Genomic DNA, 15,301 nt, shown 5'->3' with positions numbered 1-15,301 from the left:
TAAACACTCCTTAATTTAGAGCAGATGAGAGTGTAAATTGCACTGGAGAAGGGAATTTCCATTGGTATGATCCACGGATGGAAAAGGTCAGTGCAAGTCTTTCACTCAAAAAAACAACTCAGAAAATAATGGATCACAATGTTTCAGCTGGTTTAACCATTCTTCTGCCCTGTGACATCCAGTTCAGGGTTATTTTGCTCAGGACCTGTAAGTGAACAGTCTGATGACAGCAGATTTTTCACGTCTGAAGAATCCTACAATGTCTCTGGAGTCTCTGGCTCCACAGAATATTCCCAACTCTGCTGCAGGACAGGAGCCTGCCCGGGCTCAGACTTCCATGGGACAGACGTCATTCCCTCCAGAGATGTCCTGATCTGATAACTTCTGATACTGACTCCAGTGAGACCAGGCTAAATTTAGCAGTAGGTTTAATCCTCAAAGAGGCCCTGGGTGCCTGCTGGGAAAAGCAAATGTTTCAGTTGCTGTTTCAGCATTTCATGTGGATTGACAGGTTTCTCTTTCCTGTTGCAGAGCCAAACCCGGTGCCTGCAGCTTTTCCATCATGGCAGATCAGCTCCACAGACAGGGAAACTCCACAGGCCTTATGTATTTGTAATTAAAAGAATAACAAACAAACCCAGAGGATAATTTTACATAGAGCATTAATAATTCTTCACAGCAAATGAAGTAACAAAATGAGAAAAGCAAAGGAAAGAATTTTAGTTTGTGTAAGAAAGGGCAAAGCCAGTGCAAGAGCACCAAGCCAGAGCAACCAGTGCTCCTGGTTTCCACTTCTCCTTTTGTTATTGATGCCAATATTTACATTGTTGCACACTTTGTCCAAAGAATAAACAAATTATATAATCCAGCAAAGCAGAAAGACCTAGAGGATAAAGATGGATGTTACCTTGGCTGTGTCCTGAGCTGTACAGCCTTTTAACACTTGCCAGATGATCAGCTGCCAAATGCCTGCTCCTTCCTGCAGCCTGTTCATGGTGCTTTAAGGGCAGACAAAAGCATTAAAAATTCGAGCTTTAAGTGTTTCAGAGTAGCACAGATTTATCTGGCCCTTAGCTATGAGTCTCTGTTTTATGGTTCTTGTGCTATTCTTTAGAGGATGCAACTGGCCCCCATGAGAATGATAAGAAAAGGCTGAGATAAAACAGCATTTCCTATGGCCTTAGATACCCAGGATTTTTGCTGCAGCAAAGATTTTTCTCTCAAGACATTTTAATTCTTTGCCCAAATAACGAGAAATAAGAATATACATCTATACAAGACTTTCCAGAAAGCTCTCAAAGGTAGTTTGGATTTAGTGTGAGCTGTTTCCATCCAGGAAGACGGGACACAGACAAGGCAAACCACTCAAAAGGGAGAAATGATGCTGTTGATGCCAAATACTCTGCACAGTGGGTTGATATTTTCCTCTTTAGGATGCTCTTAGTATTGGCCCCAAGGCATCTGGTTCATCCTGCCTGCCCATCCACCACAAGGAAATGCCAGTTAAAGGGGTTTGAATTTCATCAGACATCAACATGATTTGGTAAACACCCACAAAATTACCTCCCAGCTAAGAATTTAATCCTGCTCCGAAGGCAGCAGTCTGTGAACAAGCTGTTGGGGGCTGATGGTTCAGGGAACAGGCAGAGAGTGAGAAATCGGTTCTCTGTCATGCCAGAGCCCACGCTGCCATCCTGAGTCACAGTTGCTACTCACTTCACCTCTGTGATGACATCTGTGACAAAAAGATGTTGATAGTGCTAAGATCAACAGTCATGAATACCTTGGAGTCTGGTCTCTCCTTCACACTTGTGCATTTGCGTCTTTCACACATTATCCTTAGAAAAAGTGCCATTTATATTTCCTTATCTGCTTCCTTTACTTGCCAAAAGCGAATTTGGGGAGGGAATTTTTTTAAAGAGCTTGTGAATGTCAGGAAGAATCGGTGTGAGACAGCGATTCCATCTTAGCCTTAGGGTACAGGTAGGCTATAGCCCTGGAATGCAGGAAAACAGGTCTGAGATGTTTAGAGGCTTCAACATTTTTATAGCCTGAGGAAATCCAGAATATCCCCGGAAAAGATTTCGTTGGCTGACTTTGTTTGGTTTTGATTTGCAAATTACAGCGAACTCCCCCAAACCCGTAACACAGACTCGGCATTCCTGCAGAAAGCGAATTGCTGCTTCCCAAATATCCCAGCCCCTGGTGCTCCTCAATGGAGCTGTCAGGTCTTGGCATCCCAAAAAAAAACCTCTGCAGGCTGGGGCACCTCTGCTCCCAGTGCCTCCAGCTGCCTGAAACAGCGAGGGAAGCTGATTTTCTTTGTGTGTGTGACAAGAGCCGGTGAGATCAGTGACAATGGCAGGAGATGCAGTGGGAGAAACAGGGAACACATCCCAGATTGCGGTGCCTTGAAATGCAGCCTAAAAAAATCCATGCCTTCAGAGTCCTGGTGTTGCTTAGATTAGATTTAGAATAATGTAGGCTAAACCCTAATGTGGGCTCTGTGCTGTCTGTCTCTCGAGGTAAGGCTCCCTGCCTGTTTGATTTATGACAGATTAGGATGTCGATTAATCTCCTTTTATTTGGGTAGATGACTGTGGAGATTAATCAAGTGTTGTCTGCAAAAGGAGACTATAAATGCAGATTACTAATTTTTCATTAATTATTCCTCTGTATGGCAGAGGGATACAGTCAGGGATAGACACCAGACTCTTAAATCTCATTTCATGAGAGAACCAGAAAAAGCACAGCAGCTGCTCTGGCTGATACTGGTTCTCTCTGACATGCTCAGTTCAGCTTCCTGGAAAAGGCAAAAATCCACAGAAATTATAGATTATGTGAGAAGCAGAAAGTGGCCCTGAGCGAGGGAATCTGCTGGGCTGGCAGAGCACCATCCCTGTTTGCACGGGGCATGGGGAAAGCAGCGTTCCTTATGGGAAGAGCTCAGCATTCCTTATGGGAAGAGCTCAGCATTCCTTATGGGAAGAGCTCAGCGTTCCTTATGGGAAGAGCTCCCCATTCCTTATGGGAAGAGCAGTCCTGAACCTGCAGAACACAGAACGGAACAAAGTGGGACGGCAGCGCGCTGTGCTGGGAGCGCTGGCAGGCAGAGCAGCCTGGAGGAGCGACAGCGGGGGATGCTCTGCGGGCAGGACAGACACGTCTGTGCCGGCAGGGCTTGCACCTTCTCTCCCTCTGCATTCCAAAATTTGGACAAAGATGGTTTTCCCCCTCTTTTCTCCCTGCTGCCAGCGGCGGTTTCCTGCCTCTGAGCTCAGGCACTGATCCTGGGGGTGAGCGCTGCAGCTGCAGCCACGGATCCCCCAAGTCAGGGATGTGCACATGGATCTTGTCCTGCCCTTCATGACAAAACCAGGAGCAGCAGCCAACCAGCTCCGGTCTCTGGAATTCTGCTGGAAGCTGTAGTATCCCTCAGGAAGGGGATTTTGTTCTCTCCTTTTGATTTCTGTCTTGCTGGGCTCTTTTAAAGCGATTATATTTTTCTTTTCCATCTTTCCCCATGTGCTGCTCTTTTGGGGGTGGTTCCCCACTCCAAATATTGCCATAATTGTGCACAGTGTAAACACTTTTCAGTAAATTCTTTCTTGCCCAGCTTGCCAGAAGGCAGAGGCAGGGCACACTGTGACTGCCTGGGTATTAAGAAACCTGCTTTAAATGGCTGAGAGGGCCTGAACCATCGATGATGCCGGTGCTAAAATACTGAAACAATTATTTCTAAAATAGGGGTGGTGAACAAAGGGATCTCAGGTGCACAGCACCTGAGAGGGAGCACACCCAGCACCTTAGGAAAGGACCCTGGAGATTCTGCCCAAGTGACAAATGCTGGTTGCTATAGAGATATCTGTCCTCTTCAAATATAGATGGATCCTGCCAGGATGCCGTGAAAGTTCCAGTCAACCATTTCCTATCAAAGTAGCTGAAATTTTCTCAGGCTTTCCTTAAAACCAGGAGCAGGCAGCATTCTGGAGAGAGGCAGCACAGACTGCTGTTCATTCCAACACTCATCTATCTCCCCTTTAAGGAGAAATCTGTGCTTAGGGAGCTTGGGGAGCCCAGACAGCGCCACAATCCAGACACACGCCAGGATCTCCTCTGTGGGAATATGATTCCTCTTCCTTTCCAGCCTTCCAGCCCGGTCTGGATCTTTATCAGCTCAGTTTTTTTCAGGTAAATCAGCTGGAAAGTCCTGGAGCTGCTGAAAGCACCAGGCACTCCCTGCTCGCGTTGCACTGTGGTCAGACAGCTGCTCAGCAGGGAAGCTGCACTTTGCAGCTTCATTTGGGAGGAAAAGAGCCTTAGGATGGGGCAGAGATGGCAGAATTCTGCATTAAATCAGGAATTAATGGCACTGGCAGCAAAGCCATGTTCAGCCCAGGCACCACTTTGCACTTCCAGCCTGTTCAGGCACGAGGCTTTCCCAAAACCCTGGAAAACACAGGGTGCATTCCCATCCAGCGCTGGAACAGCAAGAAGTGTTTGTGGAGAACTTCTCCTCTTGGACAATGCCCAAATATTTCCCACTTCCTCTGCCCACTGGGACACAGTTGCCAGACTGAGCTCCTAAAGTGGTAACTGGCAGTGGGTAGCAGTGACTCAGATTTTCGGGAATTACAAAACTCAGTTTCCCCCTTCTGAAAATCATTCCCTCGGAGTCCATTTTTAAACAAGAAAGCACAGGCTTAGAGGAGCTCTCAATTCCACAAAATTAAAAAACTCCCTTCCCTCACAAGCAAGGAAACACAGCAGGATCTCCTCTGGTGAGTGAAGGGTGGTGAATGTGCTGTTTGGACAGGGAGGTGTCTCCAGCCCAGGCAGAGAGATCCATGTTTGCAGAACAGTTGGAGCTGCAGCTTCTGGAAGGAATCCATGAGAACTGCAGAGAAGCTGAAATTTAAGGTTGAACTCCGCGATCTTGGAGGTCTTTTCCAACCTTAATGACTCTATGATTAGTCAGCATGGAAGGACACAGACAGTGTGGAGATTTTACCTACAACACCTGTCCAAGGCATGTTAGACCTCACACAGTTTTGGGAACAGTTTTGGGATGAAGGATGTACCATGTAAGCAGATTTTCAATAAAAGACAATAAATTAAACCCACTCTCTCACTGTGAGATTTGGAATTCCTGTGGGCTGGAGTGTAAAGTGACACAAGAATTTCCTTTAACTCCTGCAGTCTTGGTGAGAGCTAATGAATTATTCCAGGGCTTTGTGCTAAGCCTCACTCCCTGTGGGACAGCAGTGCAGACAGGACAATTCCCACCCCAGGGAGCTCTTTCCTCTCAGACACTGGCACAGGCTTCATCAGTGATCACTTTTCACTTAGGCCAGACCCAAGGAAAGCTGCAGATCCCCTTCCTAATTTTAGCACTCCCTCTTGTACTACTTTTTCACATGATTCTGTAATGCCATGAAATTTTACATAATTCTGGGGAGAGAATATGCCAGTTCTGAAGTAATTTTAATCTCATACGGTAAAACATACATTTGTATTTGTTGTATAAAAATATATATTTATTTATATTCCATATATATTTAAATTTTGCAGGTATGAAAAATATCCATGAACATAATATTGTGTATCAGAGAACAGGAGAGGCTGCTGGGTGGGAGCTCTCATGCTTGTGGTTGTGTGCATGTATGTGCTTAATGTCTTTCTATTTGCTTTGTCTTCTTAATTTATCTGAAATTTCTCTAGCTGGCTGTTTGATTTAATTCAGCGAATACATCATTTAAAAGGTGTCACACAGATTTTTCTGGAAAGTGGGAATATCTCTTATAAGAGGCACAGCAGGGGAAGCAGTGTAAGAATTTCAGACTCTGCGTATGAAAAGCTTCCCTGGGAGCAGAATTGCCTTTTATTTGGGATCTTTCTCACTTCTGAGCTGGCAAACAGAACAGTGGGGGGGGCTTAAAATGGATGGAGGATTTGCTGCAGCAAGGTGTAAGAAATGTGTTTTTCTGCACCAATGCTGCTGTGCTGTATTTTGTAACCAAGCAATCCAAAATGTCTTGATCCAGAGTTTTCATGTTCTTTTTTTTAATCACAGAAAGGTACCTTAAAACTCATCCAGTTCCACCCCCTGGTGGGCAGGGACACCTCCCACCATCCCAGGCTGCTCCAAGCCCCGTCCAGCCTGGCCTTGGACACTGCCAGGGATCCAGGGGCAGCCACAGCTGCTCTGGGCACCCTGTGCCAGGGCCTGCCCACCCTCCCAGCCAACAATTCCTTCCCAATATCCCATCCAGCCCTGCCCTCTGGCACTGGGAGCCATTCCCTGTGTCCTGGCACTTCAGGCACTTGTCCCAAGGGCTGCTTCCACCCAGCACCAGGCTGCTCTCTGTGACCCTGCCAGGCTCAGGGTGGGATTGCTGGGGTGCCTGTGCAGAGCCAAGGCTTGGACTCCATGATCCCTGTGGGTCCCTTCCCACTCAGGATATTCCAGGATTCTATTTAATGATTCTGTGATTCACATTCCTGACTTGAGGGGCTCTGCCTTAAAATCCTTCCATGCAGACCTGGCTGTGGAGCGAGATGCCCTCCTGGGGAAGGCGTATCCAGAGGTATGGGGCCAATGCTTGAGGTAAATCACTTCTTTCTGTCCTGTTCAAAGGCCATCAAAATGTGTGTGATGGACCAAAAAATACTCCCAAAATGCTCACAGATTTTCCATCTCCTCAGAAGTCAAATACTGCTGTACCAACTTCCTAGAACTTTTGAATAAAGTGTATTTGTATGATTGACTTGTCTGGATTTCAAGGCTTGATTTAGGTGGATCATCACCTTCTAACACCTGGACATCAGGGTTTATATCATCGTTTCATTTCTGTATTCAACTGGAAAAAAAGTGTCATGTATAAATTCCACTGGATATACTTCTGGGGTAATTTAATCCTAATTACACTAATTTGCACAGAATTTCTAGCATAAGAGGCTATTGGAACATGGGGGATCCTTCTGTGGCAGAATATAGGTGTGAAATGTTGCAGCAAATAACCTGCAGTCGTGAAGTTCCTTATCCTGAAAGACCAAGTTGTTTACTGGGTCATCCATGGCTGAAAATTCCCAGGTTCTTCACAGAAGAAATCCTTAGCAAAAGATTTTGAATATCTCAGTGTCTCTTGCAGAGTTCTGGCAATTGGAGTTGCACATCCTTGCCCACATGAGGGGGTTGGAATGGGATTATCTTTAGGGTCCCTTCCAACCCAAGCCATTCTGTGATTTTCTACTGCTGATGTTCAGACCCATCTAAAAATTAAACTTAATTTTTCCCCTATCACTGTTTTTACATTAGTAGTGACTAGTCCTCCACACTATTAAGATTTGCTCAGTAACCAGGGAAAAAACACAAATCCCCCTTGCAAAGAAGCAGAAATGAAAATGCCATAGCAACCAGCAGGGACAGAGCAGGGTGTCATTCTGCAGGCTGGCACCAGCTCCCTGCTTCTGCCTTAAATCCTCTGCTCACTCCTCCTAAGCCCTGAGAGCTCCCCAGCCCAGCTCAGTGTCCTTGAAGCACTTTGGTGACAGCCCTGAAGAGAAATCTACACCCAGAGCTTTAAGCCTTGCACAAGTGAAGGCTCAGACGTCTGCAGAAGTGCCAGGTGGCTTCCTCAGGTTGTTTTGGCTTTAGAAAGGGAGAAAGTTTTGCTGAACCAAGAGAATAAACACACAAAGTCTCAGGGGGTATACCTGAAGGCACAAGTAAATAAATAACCCATTGAGTATTTGTGCAAGTTCGTCTGATTTCTCTTGAGTTGCTTGCACCAGAGGTCAGCAAGAGAGGCACAGAGGGGAGAGCTGAGCCAGCACTGCTGCAGCTGAGCCCTGCACAGCTGAGCACTGTCCCCCCAGCCCCACAGAGCCTGTCCCACGTGCAGGTGACACCCACAGGGGGCACTGGGGCTGTGTGTTCCTCACACAGCTCCCAGCAGAGCCACCCACCAAGGTCCCAGTGCTCCCTGTCCCCTGCCAGGCCCCGCTCAAAGGCTGCACTGTGGGTTTGCACTTTGAGCTCATTCTGTGTCTCCAGACTCTGTGGACAGTGGATGCTGGCCCTTCCCAGGATCTCACCCTTCCCCAGGCCAGGCTTCAGTTCCAACCAAAATTCCCAGGCTCAGCCCATGGTTCTTCTCCACCCCAGAGCCAATCTCACAGCATCACTTGCCAGAGCCCCCAAACCAATCCTGCTTCCATTGCCTCACTTTCACCTCTGGAAATGCACCTGTCCTTGAGCACGGGTCCTGTCCCCATCCAGCAGGGAAGCCACAAGGATGTTGTAATTACCAGCAAGTTTTCTGAGCCTCCCTGGCAATCCCAGGTGAATAGGCAGCATCCAGCCCCCACCCCAGCTGTCTCTGTGTTTCCCAAATCCTTGGGATAAATAAACCCCCCCTAACAGTGCCTTTTTAGTGTCAGTGAATCAGGAATTACTTTATTCCTGTCCAGGGTTTGTGTGTGTGGCTGACAAAGCTCCAGCCTCCATACAGTCCCTGATACAAAACTTTGTCACTTATTTTTAGCAAACAAAGAAATCAATCTTCATTGGTTCCAAGTTACATAATTCTCTCTGTTAATTAGTATGCTATTCTCTATTGGTTATTGATTTCTCACTCCTCATGTTAATTTGGTTCACATTTTTTAGTCCTTTTATTATTTCTTCCTCACATGGGGAGAGTTTTCCAGCTTTCCAGGCCTTAATTTCCTCTGTATCTTCTGGTTGCTCCAAAGTCCTTGAAGGGCCATAAGTTTAAGATCTCAGATATTCAAGCTTCAGCATCCTTTGGCTCTGTTTATTGAAGCTGGTCAGTGCTAGTTTTAGCAATTTGAGGTTTTGGTGATTTAGTGATCAAAGTAACAAGTAGAGCCTGTGAAGAAAATTTACTAAGAAAAAATCCTAAAAGTGGGCACCATTTACATTTACATTTAATTTACAATTAATTAAAACAACTAATTACAAAATAGTTAGGAAAGTTATATCATTCCCAACAACTGCAGCAGCACATGAACACTGGCCCTTGTCTACCTGTTGCAAGGTCTTCTGAGCAACCACTACAGACACCTGAGGATTCCAAGAGGCGAACTAGACAAAGGATAACCAGCTGGAAAAAGAGCTTGGTTCAGACAATGAAGCAGAACAGCTGCTCAGCAACCTTAAAGCAAGAATTAAAAGCCACTGTCCCCAGCACCTCACAGTACAAACTGTGTCCTGCAGTGAAGACCTCAGCAACAGCACAAGGGAAATAATAAATACCTGAAACAATTTAGTGAGCAGTTCACTGATGTTACAGAGCACCAGGTTTTAGGGAATCTTCAGTGCTGAGGACAGATCAGTGAGGAGCCAGGGCAGCTTCTGCAGGAGCTGGGCCACCACACAGCTCTGGTCCTGAGGAAACACAGGTTTTCCTGTGGGAGACAGAATTTATTGGATAACATTTTCCAGTGTATTAGGCAGGACAACGATAAACCCCATACAACCCTCATCTTTTATGGGCCACCAGGCTGCGGAATGTGCAAATTATCTGAGCAGGTGCAAACTGCTGTAGGGCAAGTGCTGTGACTATTGCTGGGGACATCGCAGCTCAGTTCTGGCCTTCACAGCCTGCTGAGGGACATTTGTTCACAAATCTGTTCAGCATCTGATTTGCCACCACCTCCACTCCAGACCAACCAGGCTCACAGTGATCTAGTCCTGATCCTCAGTAAATTCCTCCTCGGTCTCCCAGAGTGGCACTCAGATACTGGTCCTGCTCTGGACTCCGTGGAGTTTGCTGCCTGGTGGTGGGGCAGATTCCACTGGCTCCCCTCAGATTGCTCTCCACGGCCCCACATCATCATTTCAACTTCTACTGACACTCTGAACAACCCCCAGCACGCTGTGCCTGAGGCTGGGGCTCACTTTGAAGTAGGAGCCTTGCTCTGTGAAGAAGGTGAGGAGATGCTGGAGCTGCCCTTGGCAACAGATAAGCCCAGCTCAAAGGGCCTGTATCCATCAGAGCTTCCCTCTGGGGGACAAGCCTTGCTCTTCCAGCTGGGCTTCCAGGAGGCCAGAAACGGGCATCTGGCAGCTCAGAGCTGGTGATGGCTGGCACAGCCCAGGACACCGTGCACTGTCTGTGCAGGGAAGTCCCACAGCAGGGCCCTCGTGCCTCATGTGCTTGGCTGTTTTGCTCCCTCACACTGAGTGCTGGGTCTGGTGGCACAGCCTGTATTTCCTGCTGTTCATAGGCAATCTGTCTAACACAGCCAAAGCTCTCAGTTCTTTAAGCCTGGGAATGTGTTCTCACATATATTTAGCAAGGGTAACATTCCCCTCATGCCTGGCAGCCTATCTAAACCAGAGCCTTGAAGGAGATGTTCTGGGATTACTTGGAGAAGGAAACTATCTCCATGGCTTATCCAGGGTGTAAGCTCTCAGCTGGCACTGCCGTGTGGGCACATGAGCTAGCAGGATGTTTGGTGCCTTGTTCAGGACAGCCAGAAAACCCCTCACCCACCCTCTGTGGGTGTCAGTGTAAACAGCCAGGAGGAGGAGAAATAATTTATTTTCCTGTAAAAGTTTCCACTTTGCTTGCAGAAATGGGCTGTCAGACATGGATCTTCTACCCAGACGATTTGTTGAAGTGGTGCAGGATCATTATCTATCTAAACAAGACCAAATCAACAGGCATTTTCTCCTGGCAGGTTTCTACAAGGGGACCTGGAGCTGGGGAATGAGGAAATCTCTTATGTTGCCACTCATTAGCAGAACCCTGAGTGCTGGCAGAAAGGTAAGGAATATCAGCAGGTATTTCCATACCTGTACACCTGTAAGCTCTGGACTAGAGCTCTGTGATCTCCAGGCTGCTGGACAGGGTCTGAAATCAAAATACAATAGAAATAATAGTAACTAACTCTATTCAGTGCTTCCAATGATCAAGATACATATATTCTTTAAACTAGTATCCACAACCAAGGAGTTCTAAAGAAGTTTTACAGACTCTGTCATTCACTCTTCACACATGTAAAATGCTACTGCAGCAAGGGAGGAAGTAATTTATTATTCCTCTGCAGAAAGGCAGCCTGCCTTAGATTGCAGCAAGAAAAATTTAGTCAGAAAAAACATTTCCTGCCAACAGGAAAACAATGGAAGCCCTGGAAGTGCTGTCTCTGTAGCAGGAGCTGGGTGTCTGGCCCTGAGGTTGTGAAAACAAACAGATCAATCCATACACCACATTTCAAACCCACTGCTCTGACTGCTCCCAGTTCACCCCTCAGCCACTCTGGTTCTCTGACATTGTCCCAAACCTGAGGAAGTTGAGTGAATTACCACTTCATTTACTTCATGCTGGAGGAATTGAGCTAAAAAGGGATGTGCTGGGTAAGGAGAAGGGGAGCACAGAGGTGTACTTTGCTTCATGCTTACAGCCATGGGTAAGGATCACACCCTTTCTGCTGGGCTGTGAGAAGGAAGCTTGGAAAGAGAAATAAGCTATCTCTACAAACTGTTATCCCAAAATTATCACCACAGTCCTTTAGCAGCTGAAAGAATGATCTAGATACTCTAAACATCAAGAAGAAAGCATATTTAAAAATCTGCTAAATTTAGAAAAACCCCAAACTACAAAATGTTTAAAAGGTTACAGAAGGAATTGTGACAATGGGAGCCCTCCACATCCCCAGCAAAGCAGTTCCCCAGTTCCCCTTCAAGTGGCTGTTCATCCTTCCATCCCTTCCTTCCCCAAACCAGCATTTTTTTACCTCAGTCTTTTCAGAATAACGGTGCATTCTCAGGGCTGATGTTCTTTGGTCTAATAGCATTTCTCCCTGCAGGGATCATGAACTGGATCTGCTATAAAATAACTGCCTCTGGAATGGAGAGTGTTGCTGATGATTTTGCCATGTGTGCTGAACCTGCAGCCCCCTGTACACAGCCCTGAGGATAACACCCATCTCAGGGACAACAGTGGGACACAAGTGTTCATCTTGGGAAAGAACTGGATTTTTCCTTTGCAAGTAAAAGCACTTTTATGAGGAATTAAAAACAGTGACTAATTTATCTATTCTGGGATTCGTAAAAAGATTCATGCACTGTCAGCCATCTGGATTCCCTTGCAGCTTTAAAGCAAACCAGAGGACAGGGCGCTGCTCCTGTCTTCTCCTTGGAATAGCCACTCCTTCCTCAGGGAAAAATCCACACAATTACATTTCCCAGGTTTTACACTGGAGCCATCCCTATATTACCAGATCAGGCCAGCTCAACTCATTTCAGATTGTACATCACAGAAATACAGCTATGGCTGCTCCCACAGGCTCACCAGAGCCATGTTCTAAAAGGTTTTTCTGTCTCTGCCCTCTCAGGGATGAGGATAATCCACACAGAAATGTTGGCCAGGCTTCTTGCCTTGGTGCCTCCCTACCTGGAGCTCATGGGGCAGCTGTGCCAGCAGTGCCTGAGCTGTGCAGGGTCTGTCCCTACCCCGTGCTCATCCCACTGTGTGGATTTCTCCAGGTGGGGCCCTACACACAATCCCCACAGGATTCCTTATCCACAAAGGTGGGATCATTCCTGGGGCAGATACAGCCCGACAATATTTCTAATTATCCATCTGTTATGAACGAGATGCAAGAAACACAATAAACCGAGCAAGGAGGAGAAAACCCCTGCCTCTGCAGGAACCCAGCTTGGAGACAAAGGCAGGAGGAAGGTCCTGTGCCTTTGTGCTCGGCCATGCCCCGGCCCCATTGGCAAGTGCTTCCACAAATGAGGGGAAAGTGGGTCATTTTGTCGTCAGGACAACAACAGCACACACTGACCTAGATATGTCTGCAGGAAACTAATCTTGCTCCTGGCACAGACCACGGGGTTCACACAGGACCAGGGGTTCCAGCTGGGGAAGCACAGCACATAAACAAGCTCAAAAATGTCCCTTTTCTGTCTGTGGCAGCAAGAGCAGCCTCTCCCTCCTCTCTGTGTGTCATGGCCGGTGTCACAGCGATGGCATTTGATCCTGATTGCCAGCTGCTGGTGGCAGCTTCCCAGGATGGCTCCAGGATTGTCTGGAATATGGGAGTTTTTGAGATGCTGCACACCCTTCCTGGGTGCTCTGCAGAGCATCTCTCACTTCTTGAGGCTGGAAAGCTGATTCACGGCTGAGATGTGACAGCTTGGCAGTCCTGGAGCTTTAGGCACACAGACATCTCCCAGCCACAAGCATTCTCCTAAATCCCAAAAGCACTGAGAATCCCTCCCTTTGTGAGCCCCTCTCTTATTTTATAGCTCAGGTGAGGTGTGTGGAAGTGCCTGATAAAGGAACCTGTGCTGTTTCTGCTGCCATGGATCACAGTCTGCACATCTGGAATTTGATTTCTGGCAGAGCCATGTTTATTATCCAGGATATGCAAAGAACAATCCTCCGATCGCCTTCATGTGGATGAGGGGCACAGGATTATCTGTTCTTCCTCAGGTACAAAGGTACATCCAGTCTTTAGCTTAAAGGGGCTCAAAGAATCACAACATTGCAGTCACAACCTTGAAGGCCGAGGACAAAAAAGCCACCTCAGGCCTCGCTATTTCTGTCTCCTTTGCCACCTCTTTCTTAGGTCAATGCTCGGCACCTGGGGACAGCAGAACTCATCTCCCTAATGTTACCTCTGAAGCTTTTTTCTGGAATAGCTTGTGACAGGTGAAAATTTGAAATAGGAGAAATAAGCAATTTCACCAGTAAAGAAGCCAACCATGAGCCCCATCTGAGGGCAGACAGAGTAGGAACAGTCTCTCTGATTTCCTCGTTTCACAGGTGAAGGGTGTGACACACTGAACACATCTGCCTGAGTGAGATGCTGGAAATATCTGAGCAAAGCCAGCTCCTTTTCACAGGGCTGATCTCTGGGACAGCCTTTGTCATCCCACTGAACTCCAGGCAGGAACTCCAGCACTGGCATCCTTCCTCCAGAGACACAGAAACCACTCAACCACATGGCAGTCGAGGCAGGAAAAGCAGTTTGCCGTAGCACAGGATGATTTAGCCCTTGCAGATCCATGTCCAGCGATCCACAGGCCCACCCACACCATCAGAACCCAGAGCCCTGATTTCCATGGAGACTGCAGTGTCATCTACAGCATGGCCAGCAGGGATTCAGTCCTTCAGGACTGCCCTGGGGCCCAAGGGCTCCCTTTGGAAGGTCACAGAAGGCAGATCTCCTGCTTGGCAGGCAGTGGAGCTGATGGTCTCTTGGAGCTCTGTCAGCAGCAACTTGAGCTGAGCTATTCTGAGGGACCAGCACGCTGAGTGTCAATGGTTAATCACTGCCCCGTGCTGCCAGGCAGGATCCAGCTCACAGCATTCCCAAGGATACCCAAATCCTGACAAGCTGACAGGCACCAGCTTTTCCCAGTACCCAAGGCTGCTTTGGGAAGATCCTTACAGCTGGATTCACCACCCAGGTGTTGGTGCTGGCAGTGACTGAGGGCTGGGAACTCTGCTCTGACACAAAACAAAACTCACAGGAGTTTTTTTGTCTGCAGCTGGCTCTGCTCATGTCACCAGAGTGAGACACATGGCACAAATCAGGGAAGAGGATGAGACTTCTCAAGTTAATAATAGTGATATAAAACAGAAATTAGGCCAACTCAGGAGAATCCAGGAGGAAAAAAGAAAAAAGTGGTGCAGGAGGTTGGATCACTGCTAATTTTCTTTCACCTGACAAGACACCAAGGATATGTCTGAGCTACTCCTTTCCACAGGTGGAATAAAGAGCTTTACTCTGTCCTACAAAGCTCTTTCCTGCACACCTATGAGTGCTTCATAACCTAGGAGCTGTATTTGGCTCCCAACACCCTTCCAGCATCCTCCTGTAAAAATCTTTTATTTATTATCTCTGTTCTTAAGCACTGAATAACCACTGAAAACTCTAAAAACATCTCCACTTCACCCTGTATTTACCAGCATAACAATCTAATGCCAACCATCCATTTTCAGCCCACATCTCTCCTGAAAGGCCTTTGCAGTGCCTGCTTCTCCAAAGATAATAAATACTTGTATGCTGGGGCACTGAATCAATCCACCACAGTCTGGAATGTTGAAAGCAGTGAGTAACTGTGAAAGAAAAGGTCTGTATTAATTTAATCCTTCATGTTGTCAGAAGGGAAACAGGTCACAGGGCAGCAGTTTGTACAAGTATCAGAAGAGGGGATGGAATATCAAATCCAGAGGCAGTGTGTAAGCATCCTGCCTGGAAACTGCAAACAGCTGGAATATTTCAGCACAATATAGAGAAAAGTATCCTGGGTTCAAAT

General features: G+C 47.0%; 1 protein-coding gene across 1 annotated transcript; it reads left to right on the top strand.

Moving 5' to 3' along the window:
- Window positions 1–9,586: 9,586 nt before the first annotated feature.
- On the top strand, window positions 9,587–14,377 carry NWD1 (NACHT and WD repeat domain containing 1; the record flags this gene model as incomplete). Its single annotated transcript, XM_086862329.1, is given in 13 exon segments — window positions 9,587–9,725; window positions 9,834–10,008; window positions 10,601–10,779; window positions 11,204–11,383; window positions 11,836–11,940; window positions 12,364–12,459; window positions 12,462–12,638; window positions 12,951–13,075; window positions 13,288–13,375; window positions 13,803–13,844; window positions 13,847–13,938; window positions 13,940–13,986; window positions 13,988–14,377. Coding segments are annotated over 13 exon segments (1,752 nt in total), but the record flags the coding sequence as incomplete, so codon positions are not given.
- Between the last annotated feature and the right edge of the window lie 924 nt (window positions 14,378–15,301).

The sequence above is a fragment of the Cyanistes caeruleus genome, chromosome 25, assembly GCF_971803275.1.
Source record: "Cyanistes caeruleus chromosome 25, bCyaCae1.hap1.1, whole genome shotgun sequence".
Taxonomy (NCBI): domain Eukaryota; kingdom Metazoa; phylum Chordata; class Aves; order Passeriformes; family Paridae; genus Cyanistes; species Cyanistes caeruleus.
This window is presented reverse-complemented; position numbering and strand designations above follow the sequence as displayed.